Source organism: Gobius niger (assembly GCF_951799975.1).
Source record: "Gobius niger genome assembly, chromosome: 1".
In the NCBI taxonomy this organism is placed as follows: domain Eukaryota; kingdom Metazoa; phylum Chordata; class Actinopteri; order Gobiiformes; family Gobiidae; genus Gobius; species Gobius niger.
The window spans coordinates 8,555,388-8,569,561 of NC_136852.1; the positions used below are offsets into that span (position 1 = coordinate 8,555,388).

Sequence of the window (14,174 nt, forward strand, 5' to 3'; positions counted from 1 at the left end):
GTTCCGGCCTTTCTACAAATAAAGGTTTTATTTCAATCATTATCTTCAGACTCCACGTTTTCCCATCTCTTACTTACCAGGTTCAATTTTAATGAACAAAAACAAGAGTTACAAAGCGGCAATTGAAAACAGTTACCGTTAATATTTTCTTCTGAACTACAAGGACCATGAGCCTCAGCGAAAACTCTGAATCAACTTCCGGGTTAGTGGCCGCTCTTGTTCCCCGCCTTTTAAGTAAGCAGCAGTGCCCTCCAGAGACGTCGCACACACAACAATACAGCTGATTCTCCTGGCTTTGGACGCAGTTTAACTTATTTATTACACCCATTTGAACACCATGTAGCCTATTCTTGAGTGAATTATATTTATTAACGACTTAGGAGGGATGTTGCTACCGTCAGACGTCGCTCGGCTTGTTTTGGGTAAGGAACATTAGCCGCTACGTTAGCAAAACTGAAACTTAGCTGGTATTTTAGAGACTTTAGCTTATTGTAATTGATCGCACGAGTTTTGTTGTCAGTTTAAATGTTTTATGTCTTCAATAGGATATCTCCAAGAGGAAGGACTGGTCGCAACGAGTCGAGCTTTTATCCACGAAAGTCCAAACCTTAAGGAGTACGCAGAACACAGCTCAGAAGATGGGACTATTCCTGCATGTGTATTCGTAAGTTAATCCTATTTTTCATGTCGACACCAGGTTTACAACTGCGGTACCGAGTGGTAATTGTGTTTATACGTGTTGTATATTATCCTCCTGCAGTCTGTTTTTGGAAAGGGGCTAACGACCATCTTGAACGAGTATGTGGCTGTCAAAACAAAAGGTAGGACATTTTGCACTTTGCGGCAGCTTCATTGTTGTTCACTCTAAATCTTTCTCTTTTTCTTGCTCCAAAGAGTCCAGTCACCAAGTACCTGCCATGGTGTCGTCCTTATGGAAAAAGCTGGATTTTACACTCAATCAACTCAAGTTAGTAGCACAATTTATCACTCAGAATAACACATGTTCCCAGGATTTGTAATGTATGTTGCCCTCATGGTCTAGGTGATGATTGAAGAAATTACTTCCATTTTTGTTCCGTTTTAGTCTCATATATATATATTTTATTTTATTTTCTTATTTGGACTTAATTTGTTGAAAAAGACAAATTGCTTGAATTTTATGTAATTGAACATCTTGTGTGAGATGGATTAACTTCTTAACCCCCAAAATAACAGTGCATTTTCTCAAATTCAGCTTTACCCCAAACTAAGAGCTGACAGCCTATAAGGTGCGTTCATGTGGTCCTTGAGAACTCGGGCGAGCGACTTCCCCAGTTGGGGAATGCACGTGAACGCTTGCTCAACTGGGGAAAACGACTGGGGAACTCGGGCCAAAACGAGCTTCCCGATTTCCGCACCTGACCTTTAGTGTTAGCTGTCGTCATCCTCGTAGTAACAAAATTGCGAGTGAAATGTCTGACGTCAACGTTAGTAAAAAGTACATTTACATGATATTTTTTAAACTAACAACCTAACGTTTAGCTTTTGAGATGCTAAAAGATGCAAAATCCCCACTTTCCCACATAAAAACCACATGAACACAAATCAACTGGATACAATGACGTTCCATCTTGGGAAAACGAACACCCCAGTCCACATGAGTTCAGGACTGTGACGTCATATCGCTAAGCATCATGGGATTTGCAGCAATAACAAACTAATGGAGATTTTAAAAGGTAAAATACTGGAGTTATTGTTCACTTTAAAACACTTGGACACCACAGTGAGTGAGATGTGTTTACCAATAGTGACTAAACAGCTTAGGGAGTTGTTCCTCGCCTTTTTTCTTCATTTTTTATACTGTTTTTAGCTATTGTTAGTCTATGGAAAATGTATGCTAACAGCCACAAACATGGTTGATCTCCATGGCAACTGAATTTTCCTGATTGGAAAGCTAAGCCCTACAAAACTGATCTAAATGGATATTTTTCCTCGCGTTGAGGCCTTGCTGTCGTCACTTTTTTGACATCGCTTTTTGTCACTTTTTTACTTCGCTTTTGTCACTTTTGTTGTTGCTTTTTTCAAGAAGCTCTTAGACTTGAGTTAAGCCAAACTGGAGAAAATGTGTCCTGCTCAGATGGGGGTTAGGAGGTTCATTGGTAATATTCAGCTAACCTCACTTACTGGTCATATTCAGCCGACTGGGCGTCACCATATTCGTGCTGCTTTGTCAATCACCAATCACTGTACGACTGATAGGTGTCACGTGACTTGGTAGGAATATGGCGACCTCCAGCAGCTTCCTCTTATCACATGACTGTTTGAGACCATTGTCGGATATTGCAATTTCTTCTCATGTTGTGCAGCCCTAATTTCATGGTTATGTTCTCTCATATAGATTCATTTGTATGTACTTTGACTTTCTAGGTCACTACAAAATTCTCCAGCGTTATCCGCCTGCCAACGGAGTAAGTTTGATGATATGAACAGTAACAAACTGGATTAAACCGCACCTGTTCATACCTAATGTCTTCTTTCTGTCTTTCAGTGCGCACTCGTGTCGGACTGGCAAACGTAGCCAGACAGAGGGCTTTGTCAAACTCCCCCTCTGGAGTCATGTGCACCACTGTTTCTGAGACTATTTCGATCGTCAGTCCTGCACAGACCTCTCACTGCGTCCTGACCCATTCAACGCCCGTCAGCTTCAGCGTCCCGCGCACTCTCACGCCGAGCAGTGTGCCGTATCCACAGAGCCAGGACGGCGGGCGACTCCTGAACACACCGAGTACGTTTCTTCATTATAAACCAGATTTTGCACATAAAGTAGGACAATGAATGAATTTTAAAATGTCTTTTCAGGGGAATCTCCTGTTCAAGGGACTGAGCATCGCTTAAATCCAGCACCAATGTCTCCCGGACGACGGAAATGGTAATACTGATTCTCCAATAACTTCCTTGACGAATACTCCCATGTGTTAAGAAACATGAACCATTTGGGCTGACGGTTTTGTTAAACATCCTCTTAGCCCCGCCTTAATCAAGCACATTTTCCCCAATTTGGCTTTACCGAAATCTTAAAGCTTCTCGACTGCAGAGCCCACAGCCTGTAGGCCAGTGTCATTTGAAAGCCAAGACCTGCAAAAGATTTTTCCTCTTTTCGTTTGACCTGCTTTTTTATGTTTTTTTGCTGTGTTTTTGGTGTGCTTTTGGCACTTTTTTGGCGTTATATGACTGTTGTGGTCACTTCTGACGTTTTTGTTGCAATTGGAGCAGTTTGAACGGGCAGGCCTAGCGCACACAGATTGTCAGTGAAATAAACCAATTAGCTATTAGCGGATGTGACGACAGCTATATTCTTCTTTTTCCTATTCTTTTTCTTCTCCTTTTTCTTCTTCTTCTCCTCCTCCTCCTTCTTCAAACTCACGGGGAGGCAAAATCCTCAACTACTTCATCCATGATTAGTTTTGGCTAATGTTAATGTTAATTGAACGAACATAGTGGCGCAGCGAGTGATGTAACCTTGTCATTTCTCGGTGACTGTGGTGATGGGTTTTGGCCTTAGCCGCCAATCAGCAGCTTGTTTACCGTGTATGGCCAGACCCACCTTCTTTTGCGCAGAAAAGAAGTGGGTGTGGTTTATCATGCTAGATTGGGGGGTCTTCCATCTCCCCCGGTGTCTCTGTCCAGAAAACCACAATTGCAACGTCCCTGTCTCCGGATCGGAGGCGCAATACACACTAATAGAATCACGAAGAAGAAGCTAACAGGCTAACGGGCAAAGCTAACTTTGGGCTAGCGCCACTTAAGCAGTATTTACAGCCAAGTTTGAGTGATAGTGTAGATGGATTGTGGCACAAAGTACAATATCCCTCTCTCCCTTTGTCTTTTCTGTCAGCGTAGTAATTACTGTGACGCTTTTTATTGCTTTTCTGCCACTTTTTTGTTGCTTTTATGATGATTTCTTTTGTTGCATTTTCATCCTTGCTTTTGTCTTGTTTCTGACGCTATTTTGACACTTTTCAAGAAGCTTTTACATTTGGGTAATGCCAAACTTGAAAAAATGTGCCCCTCCAAAGACAAATACAATGGCAATAGTGAATAGTAATTGGTGCTATATGTAAAACGACTAAATGCTGTTTTGTGTTGCATTATATAAAGAAATACACAATTGTTTTTGCTTGACACATTGTACATTTTCTATTTTGAATTAAAGGAAGCGAGGTGGAGCGACGGGTGGAGCCAGTGGTTCTTCCAAACCTGTCGCGGCAAGTGGGGCCACTCCAGAAGAGGAGCCTGAGGAGATGGCAGATGAAAACTTTCCTGTAAGTGATTTCATGAGTGAATATTCTCCCTTTTGCTTTGCTCTTTGCATCATATGTTTGTTCTTCCACAGCAACTAGTAATTCAGAATGCACGAGACAAAATATTGGGGGACAGATCGTTGCAGGAAAAACTGGCTGAAAATATCAACAAAATTCTATCTAGGTAAGACCTTTTTTCTTTTGCTGTATTCATTTGTTTAGCTCTAATGTGCTTCCTTTTTATTCCAGCGAGCCGACACCGCTGTCGTCCAAAGCTTGTACAAACATCCTGGAGCCCGACCAGTCTATAGATGAAATTCTGGGGTTACAGGTAAACATGCAGCAATCCATGTTTTCCACAAGATTATTCATCAACATCTGTTTGAAACTGAACGATTGTGTGACACAGGGAGAAATCCATATGAGCGACGACGCCATTCATGACATTTTGGAGCACACTGAGTCGGATCCAGCTTTCCAAGCCCTTTTCGACCTTTTTGAATACAGTACGTGTGTGTGGTTTACTCTCATCTTTCCCAAAGCTTGTTCTCAACTTCTTTCTTTTATCCTTTTCTTTGTCAGATAAAACGAGAGCAGCAGACGGAGAACCAGTGGATGGAGATACCAGCAGGAGCCCAGAGGAAAGTGAACTTCCAGGACCTGCACCTGCACCGTCACCTGTGGTCAAGCCTTGTCAGAATGTGGAGTCAGGTTTGTTTGCCTTGAGACATTTTGATTTTAGGATTGGAAACATTTGTCAGTGGAGTTATTAAGTTTGTGGAAAATGGGTAAGCAGACTGTATGTTTGAAGGATGTTTCATAAGGTCACGGTCAAGGTAACTTTATTTGTACCAATTATTTGTGTGGCGCCGTCTTCCTCTTTGCCAACCCACACAGATACAGACCAACATGCAGTAGAACGGATAGAGGTGACATCTGTGCACAGCTAAAAGTGCTCGAAGCCAGTTATAAGCATATAAAGACATTTATATATGTGTCAAAAACATTAAAGGTAGCTTTATTAACAATTTCTTGAATATATGTTCACAATATATATCAAGTTTGAGGGAGAAGTGTGGAGTGTCATGATATCCTGGAACGGTTTGTACCTGGTATAAATTACTTTTCTAAAAAAGCTACTTTTATTTTCTTCAGCAGCATTTTTTTGTATAGGTTGAGTCTTGACTAGGGCAGGGAGATATGGGCTAAAATCCATATCATATAAAAAATGAAATATCACGATAACGATACATTTGATGACATAGTTGACAAAGAACAAACTACTTCAAAATCCCAGCCTTACGCCTATTGGGAAGATTAATTCAGTGATATTTTATTTTATTTTTTTTTATTTTTTTTTAGCGCCATACAAATTTCCTCGCAAATATGATCTACTCAAGCAGCTTACATGCTTCATTTCATTTGACTTTTTAAGCACCTGTCCCGTGTTCTACAGTCAGTGTTTATGCTGCTCTGATGGAGCTGAGCGTAACATAAATGATATCGTGTCCACCACAAAATCAAAAATGATATCGTGATGCAATATGACCCACCCCTAGTCTTGACACCAACAATCACAAAACAAAACGGCAATGGTTCTCAGACTGTGGTACTTTTTCAGGTCGTATTCAGGGTCATCTGCAGTTTTGTACTTAATTCATTTTAGGAGATGTTGAAGGATGCCTACATTCCCTTCCTTCAATCTTTAACATAGATCGATAGATGGATATAAACTTTATTGATCCCGAAGGACATTGTAACGTTGCTTATTGGCCCTAATGAAGGTAGAAAAGCACTATATAAGTTGAGACCATTTACCATTTTATAATTTTGGCAGACAACAGAGCCCTTTATATACTAATTTGAATTCAAAGCCACATCGCGAATTTTACCCAATAAATAAAATAGAAATACAAGCATTTATTTTATGACAGATATTTTCATCATTGAAAAATAACTCATAAATGTACAAACAAACATGCTAAGCTCTCCTAAGACATGACTGAAACTTATGTCTCCATGGAGATGTGACTAAAGTCAATAGAGTTTTTGATTTTAAAAGGTTAGGGCCTCATCCAAATCCATTCTTTGATCACCCGCTGCAGAAATAGCATTTTCTGTGTCGAGCTGGTCATTGGGAGCAGGTTTTGTTCTCATGGCAACAGTATAGTCCAAAATGTTGCGCAGTGGGCCTTTAAAGTAAACTATTTAAACGATAATATTGCTGTTTATTAAGATGTTTATTATTGTTTTTCAGGTGTTGTGCAAAAAGAAGCTTCTGACCCTGTGTCTGCGAAAGCAAATACCACCGAGCGCAAAACCCGTAAGTCTGCGCCGGTGCTGAAAAAGACTCTCATTACAAGCAACAGAAGCTCCCGGGTTGATAATTGTTTGGCTACATTGATGGTGGCGCAAGAACCACGTCAGGGAACTTCAAAAAGCAACGAAAGGAGCTCTCTTCCTGACGCTGCGCCCATGGATATCGATGAGCCTCAAGCCACAGCGGCGCCGGCGAACATTCCCACTGCAACGGTGTGTCCCACTTCTGTTGCTTCAAGCAGCATTGTGTCATCTCTGGAGACTCTGACCTCAATGGTGTCCGAAACGACGAACTTAAATAGACCTCATGAAAATAAAGATGCACAAGGATCTCCTGCGCAGGGGGCAAGTACAACAGCAAACGCAAAGGATCCTTCATCTGCCCTGCAAACTATTCTAAGCGGTTCTCCATCAACGTCAGGGCAAGTGTCAAACTGTGGGCAAGGAACTCGGTTAGCTTCTTATTTGGCGTCTTCTGAAACGTCTAAAACTTATAACACTAACGGCAAAGTCACAAACGGCATGTCGCCTTCATCCATCTGTGTGGCTACTTCAGCTTCACCGGCATCTTCGACACCTGCTCGTTCTTCTTCTGTGCTTTCCTCGACATCTACAACAGAACCGAGCGCCTCGAACAAAAATGGAGACGACTCGAATATCATGTCTTTGAGCATCATAATCAGTGACAACCAGGAGGGCGAATCTGCCGCCGACACGGCCCTCAATCAGGCCATATCCAGCATTTCCGGAGACAAAGTCCCCACCATCTACCTGTCCTCCCCGGCCAAGCCCCCCGCTGTGCCCGGCACGCCCAGGACTAACCAGGACGAGGCCGCGCAGGCAGTTAGTTGCTTACAGCGGTCCGAGACGGTCATGGCGTCTCCGCTGACGGGAACCTCGCAGCCCCAGCAAAGCTACTTCATTCAGCTGCCCTTCGACGGCGCCGCAGCAACCACGGCGAGCTACATCCTCTTACCGCCTACGACAGACGCGCAGAACAGGCAGGCGATTGTGCCCGGCCCTGTGACGAAAGGACAAGCCATCGCCCCCAACCAGTTTGGTGTGGCTCCACAGAGGCAAGGATTCACTGCTGGTAAGTGTTTGTTAATGTTATTCCAATCAGTGTTAATCGACTTTTCCAAACCCACATCTGTTCTGTTCAAGGATCGACCCTCATCTTACCGTCGCCAATGAAACCCATGGTGCTCCCGTTGTCCGTGATGGGTCCGAACACTTTGGGAAGCGTACAAATGGTGTCTAACCAGGTGAATACAGCCGTGTTTGTTATTCTTTGGTTCTTAACTGTTGAGTGATATGATCTGAGGAGCTTCGGTCAAGGGTCTCCAACCGAGCCTGGCCTTAGCCGTCCGTAAACTCCGGTCAATTATCATTTCCCTACATGTACGTCTGGGTCTGATCTCAGTGGCCGCGTTACATCGGTTGAATTTCAACCTACCATTCAGCGAGCGGGGGAGGCGGGGCTTGTAGGTGACGTCAAGCATTTGCGCTGATTTGCTGGTTGTAGTTTGGCAATGGCGGCGGATACGAAAGTAAAGGAAGCTCTTCAATCCGTCCTTCCTCGGCTCCCAAATATCCAGAAATTAAAATTGAAGCCTTGGAATGTGCAAGGAATGACCCCAAGAGTTATGATAGAGTTATGATAGAGTTATGATAGAGTTATGATAGAGTTATGATAGAGTTATGATAGAGTTATGATAGAGTTATGATAGAGTTATGATAGAGTTATGATAGTGTTATGATAGTTATGAGAGTTATGATAGAGTTATGATAGAGTTATGATAGAGTTATGATAGAGTTATGATAGAGTTATGATAGAGTTATGACAGAGTTATGACAGAGCTATGACAGAGCTATGACAGAGTTATGACAGAGTTATGACAGAGTTATGACAAAGATATGACAGTTATGATAGAGCTATGACAGAGCTATGACAGAGCTATGACAGAGCTATGACAGAATTATGACAGAGCTATGACAGAATTATGACAGAGTTATGATCGCTGCTTCACTGACTCGGGCGCATTACATACGTCACGACCAAACGCTAGCTAAAATCATGTCCAATCGTTTCAAAGGAGTTCACCCCTCCCACCTGATAACGGAGCTCAATTGTCAAGGTCCAGACCCTTGTACGAAACGAAATAAGTATGAGGGTTTGGTAAAACCGGGCTATCGCCAACCTGAAGAAAGAAAGACACTAACTAAAGCATAAAAAATGACAGTTAGGCTTTGTTTCAGAATCAGAATAGGTTTTTATTACCATTGTCATGAACAGGTTCACAACTAGGAATTTTACTCGGACGCACCATTTTGACTGTTACATGGCGCCCCTTTTTGTTGCTGAAAGAAGAAATCACAATAAAGCAAAGCACATACATACACAATTATACACAAGATTAGGATAACACTATCCTGGCCTTGGCCATCCGTAAACTCCGGTCAATTATCATATCCCTACATGTACCTCTGGGTCTGATCTCAGTGGCCGTGTTACATTCAACCTATATATATTCAACCTAAATATAACCAGCTGAACCTACCATTCAGCGAGCGGGGGAGGCGAGTGTTGTAGGTGATGTCAAGCATTTGCGCTGAATTTGCTGGTTGTAGTTTGGTGATGGATACAAAATTAAAGGAAGCTCTTTAATCCGTTCTGGCGCAGCTCCCAAATATCCAGTAATTGAAGAAATTGAATCAGATCCAATCGTTTCAAAGGAGTTCACCTCTCCCACCTGATAACGGAGCTTAATTGTGAAGATCCAGACCCTTGTACGGAATGAGTGCAAGGGTCTGGTATGGACCAGGCTAGGATAATACACATTACAGCTGGAAATTTTTCTTTGGTATAATAGGGAGGGGGGAGGTGAGTGAGGCAGGCAGAGGGAGGGGTAGGTTAAGGCCGGCCATGTTTCGTGTTATGTAGGAGGCTCCTAGCCTTGGAGTTTTGTGTACGTCTAATCACCGAGGCTTGTCCTTGTGGGGGATGTTTACATTACACAGGAGAGATTACTGAAAGTTTGAGTTTTAAAAGCGCATAATCTTAAAATATTTAGCCCAAAAATATAATCTGTCATTTATTGAACGACAAGTCGATATAGTAATTATTGTCACAGCCCTCGATCAGACTTCCGATCATGAGACGACCTCTTCTAACATCCTCGCTGCTGTAGTTTGTTCGAAAATATCATCTGGGCTTAGTTGGTGTCTAATGTGTTAATTATTTTTCGTAAAGTTCCTGAAAGTCATGGGGGAAAACGTCTGGAGACTCAAGTTTTTTATGTAGTAACTGTCTGATGATTATTGAGCTGTGTTTGATTATACAGATCTAAAAAATGTTTCTCTTGTGTGTGATTTTGCAGCTTGTTGCTTTACCAAATGCACCGCTTGTGCAACAGCCAGAAGCGGTGAAGCCTCCACCTGCTGGAGCTGTCAAACCATCTACCTCTTCAGGTTTGTCAGGTTTTTTCCTCTCAGCAGCTGTTCTATGTTCAGATGGCAGGTCTTGATTCCCATTTTGGATTTGGGGAACTGTTGGGGAATACAAAGTTGTTTACATTTTTTGCCAACCGCATGAAGAAGGCATGGCACCACATACTATGTTTGGCAATTTTTAAGTCGTGCAGAGCCATTTGAGTCAACAATTTCACAATCAAAATGTTTTTCTTAAGAAGCAAAAACAGTTTTTTTGTGGGACCGTGGCAGCGATGTTGGTGGGACAGGGATATGAGCGGCTTCACTGACAGACTTCATTCATAATTTTGAACGACAATGAGAATGAACACCATTTTTCATGTATTAATTTATAAATATAACCAGCTGAAGTCGTGTAGGAAAGGATCTGATGTGTATTAGGTTTAGGAGCCCATATGAAAGTGGAAAGTGGAGTCGCATTTAGGGATGGGACGATAATGAAATTTGGGGTCACGATTATCTGGCCCAAAATAATTGTGATCAACTTTTTTATCACAATATTTGCCTATGGTTTAAAAAATCACCAAAACTGCAGAAATGATGGGGATTGGGCATTTATTAAATATTCCTCTTCATTGTCTGCTGTGAATGTCATATTGAGTGAGACATAAAGTTAGTTTTTAAAGGCACACTGTAACATTTTGGACTATACTGTTGTCCTCAATACAAAACATGCAGCTAATGAGCAGCTCCACACAGAAAATGCTCTTTCTGCAGTGGGTGATCAAAGAATGGATTTGGATGAGGAACTAACCTCCTGAAATCTGAAATACTGCTGACTTTAGTCACATCTCCATGGAGACGTACCCACTCCCGGTAAAGTTACTGGCACTGGTTGTCTGATGGGTTTAGTGATTATCGATTAAGTGCAGCATTCTTTAAGCGACGATAATAACGATACTATTGTTTATCGTCACATCCCTAGTCGCATTTGAAAACATCTGATCTCACCTTCGTGGAAAGTTTGGACACAGGTCACATATGTGCGAAAAAAAATAGCTTTAAATCCGGGTCACTTTTCTTTGTAGTTCTGTTGAATGTGCACCGCCTGACAAAAAAAAGTTGGTAACTAGATTTAACCCACTGTTCACTGGTCTGGTCTAGGTTCAGAAACACTATGGGCCCTAAGAATGAGCTCAGCTGAACATCCTGAATGACCAGGTTGTTCCATCCAGGGATTTAGTCGTCCTTGATGGCACCAAGATGACAATGCCAGGATTCATGGGGCTCACATTGTGAAAGATTGATTCAGGGAGACATTATTTTCACACATGGATTGGCCGACAGAGTCTAGTTCTTAGCCCCATTGATGATCTTTGGGATGTGATGGAGAAGGCTTTCCACAGTGGTCACACTCTCCCAGAAGCTTCAAGTAACAATGTCACTTCTCTGTAATCAAAGCTATTGTTGACGCTCTATTTTTCTTTCAGGGTCAGAGAAGAATGTGAGTAATAAGGCGCTCCCCTCCTCAGCCCCAGGCCAAGGCGCTCAGAATGTATCGGCAAGTCCCAGCTCCGGACATCGAAGGATTCTACGTTTTGACTCATCGGGAGAGTCACAAACGAGCAAAGTCAACACATCTCCTTCTGCTCCACCTCCTCGGACAAAGCCTGCTATTCTCACTGCCAACAAGCCCAAACGGAGGATACAGACTATCCGGTGTTCAGATGCAGAAAAATCCACAGCTTCACCACCAAAACAGAAAGAGGCTGCGAAAAAGGGCTCGCGCAAACAAGAGCATAATGTATCTAATAAGGAGCCCGGCACGAGCAGTAGCATTATGGATAGTTCTAAACCTGCCAAGCCCAGAAAGAGAGCCAAATCCACAGATGGAAAACAAAATCGTGACACAGATGAAGACAGCAGTTCTAGAGCAAAGGATTCTCATCTTACAAGATCATTGTCCTCTGATTCTTCCCAGAAATCAGTGAGTAGAAAAGAGAAAGAGCCGACAGAAAAGGGAAAATCCAGAGAGGGGCGAGCGGAGAAACGGACTCAGGAGACGACGAGCGTGACCGCCAACAAGGAGAACGAACTGAAAGGTCAGGAACAGCAGCAGGCGACTTCATCCGCCGCATCCGCACACGCCGCCGCTCAGCCTTCAAAAGCGCAATCGAAGACGAGCGCCCTCGCCAAGCAGGCCGCGGAAATGCTCCACGACATCCAAGCGCTCAACTCTCCCTCCGCGCCGAGAGACGCCAGTGGCCAGGAGGAGTCCGGCAGCGATTGTCCCAGGACTCCCGTGAGAGCGAGGAAAGGCAGAGATGGAGAGGGGACGCCGAGGCTCCTGGTTCCCCCCGGGAGTTCGGACATACCCACGTGCAGCCCCGCGAGCGAAGCGGGGAGCGAAAGCAGCATCAGCATGGCGGCGCACACGCTCATGATTCTGTCCCGGGCTACGCTGGCCAGGACGGGGACGCCGCTGAAGAACAGTCTGCGGCAGGAAGGAGCGGGGGAACGGTCGCCCGCAACCGCGAAGAATGCAAAGAAGCGCAAGCAGTCCACGCCGACGTCCAGCCCGCCGGCCAAGAAGGAGTCGAAGCGGACGCCGAGCAAGAAGAAGGTCAGTGCATGGCGAAACGCTACCTCATTTAAATTCATTTTATTGGAGAATATGCAAACAAATGTCTACAAATTGTGATTAAATTCATGGCCAATCTCAAATACGGACAGGGTTACAGCTCGGTGATTCTTGTGGTTTGAACACTGTAGGAATAAATGGAAACTTTTTCTGTGCTAAATGGCAAAGGTGTGGGTTTGCGGGACATGAGACAAAAAATAACAATCGCCTATTCATACAAAGATTGGTAGGTCTATCCTGGCTCCTGACAGTGATACGGGTGTCTCTTTTGACAAAACACACAAAAAACCACCTTGCTCTTAGTGTCCGTGTACTTGTGTGTGAATGGGTGGCAGTTTCTGTGATGTAAAGCCCTTTGAGTTCCCCATAGAGGTAGATATGTCTAGAACTGGTTTGCTTTGGGCCGGGTGATTTTCTTCCTTCTCAAAAGTTCAGGGGCCAAACCTCCCAACTGTGGCCCAGAGTAAAGCACCAACTTCTCCAAACACCAGTGCTGAACATCACATATGACCAAACATGGGCTTTTCGTGGGTGTGAAGAGGAAATTTTAGTCATGTTTATGCTCGAGGGCTGTATTTTGCCCCTGGGCCTGACGTTGCCGACCCATGTTCTATATAAAGGTGACCATTTGCCAATTTAACACAGCAGCTATATTTAAATGGAACTTTTGGCAGGGAGGAGTTTTCCTAGACTCGTTGGAAGCAAAATAAAAGGTCATTCTCAGTAAATGTTTAAAGTAGTACAATTCATGCTTTAGTCATCGCCACGGTCATCAATTATCTTATTTACAAACAAGCTATTTTTTGTCTTTTGATTTTTCCAGGAAAGAAAGAAGTTGACGGATTGTTTTCCTCAAGACTTGGATGTGGACAAGTTCCTGTCTTCACTTCATTACGACGAGTGACTGAAGAAGCATTTAAGGACTTTCATACTGTGACCTACTTGAGTTACTAACCAGGAATAGAAAAAGCCATCTGCCAGTGCCTGACTGACTGCGGTCCCACAAGCTGCGACATGAGCCAATAAGTGAAAGTTACGTCGTCCTTGCGAGTTTCCGCTGTGGGAGCGACGGCCGGCTGTCGACCAACAACTTTGAATCTGTTAAAAGTTGTCCGTTTATGTCAAGCACTTGGATAGCAACTCAAAAATTATGTTAATATTGTTGGTCAATATTTGACTGAAGTTGTTCTGAATTCAGCCAACAAAAAATATAGTTACTCTCAAAAAGGGTCTATGTTTTTGTTGCAAATCTAGTGAACATGGAATGTGACAAATACCATATCATAACCATTATATTTCATTTAGAAAGACTATTTTATACAAAGAAAATCAGATTTCATTAACTGCACAGATTTACTGGTTTCATGTGTTGTTGACAATATTGTATTAAATCAATGGAGCACTTGTGTGTATTTTCCTTATCTGTTCAATATTATTATGCAATTGTTCATTCAAGATCATTTATCCTGACGTTTAATATAAGAATAAAATAATCAAAAACT

At 43.0% G+C, this 14,174-nt stretch overlaps 1 protein-coding gene across 1 annotated transcript; it reads left to right on the forward strand.

Annotated features, from left to right (window-relative positions):
* The first annotated feature begins 241 nt into the window (after nucleotides 1–241).
* npat (nuclear protein, ataxia-telangiectasia locus) lies at nucleotides 242–14,040 on the forward strand. Its single transcript, XM_079573539.1, has 17 exons — nucleotides 242–422; nucleotides 546–664; nucleotides 761–821; nucleotides 895–967; nucleotides 2,407–2,447; nucleotides 2,528–2,764; nucleotides 2,839–2,908; nucleotides 4,193–4,301; nucleotides 4,373–4,464; nucleotides 4,530–4,611; nucleotides 4,690–4,786; nucleotides 4,863–4,991; nucleotides 6,538–7,692; nucleotides 7,764–7,864; nucleotides 9,980–10,070; nucleotides 11,522–12,654; nucleotides 13,496–14,040. The coding sequence occupies exons 1-17, from the start codon at nucleotides 386–388 to the stop codon at nucleotides 13,574–13,576; spliced, it is 3,708 nt and encodes a 1,235-aa protein (XP_079429665.1). The 5' UTR covers nucleotides 242–385; the 3' UTR covers nucleotides 13,577–14,040.
* Nucleotides 14,041–14,174: the final 134 nt, after the last annotated feature.

What these genes read in the sequence shown, in the direction of transcription:
- npat (XM_079573539.1), top strand. Translation starts at nt 386, where the DNA reads ATGTTGCTACCGTCAGACGTCGCTCGGCTTGTTTTGG. An exon ending in CTATTCCTGCATGTGTATTC is followed by an intron (nt 665 to 760) that starts GTAAGTTAATCC and finishes ATCCTCCTGCAG; the next exon opens with TCTGTTTTTGGAAAGGGGCT. An exon ending in GGACGCCGAGCAAGAAGAAG is followed by an intron (nt 12,655 to 13,495) that starts GTCAGTGCATGG and finishes TGATTTTTCCAG; the next exon opens with GAAAGAAAGAAGTTGACGGA.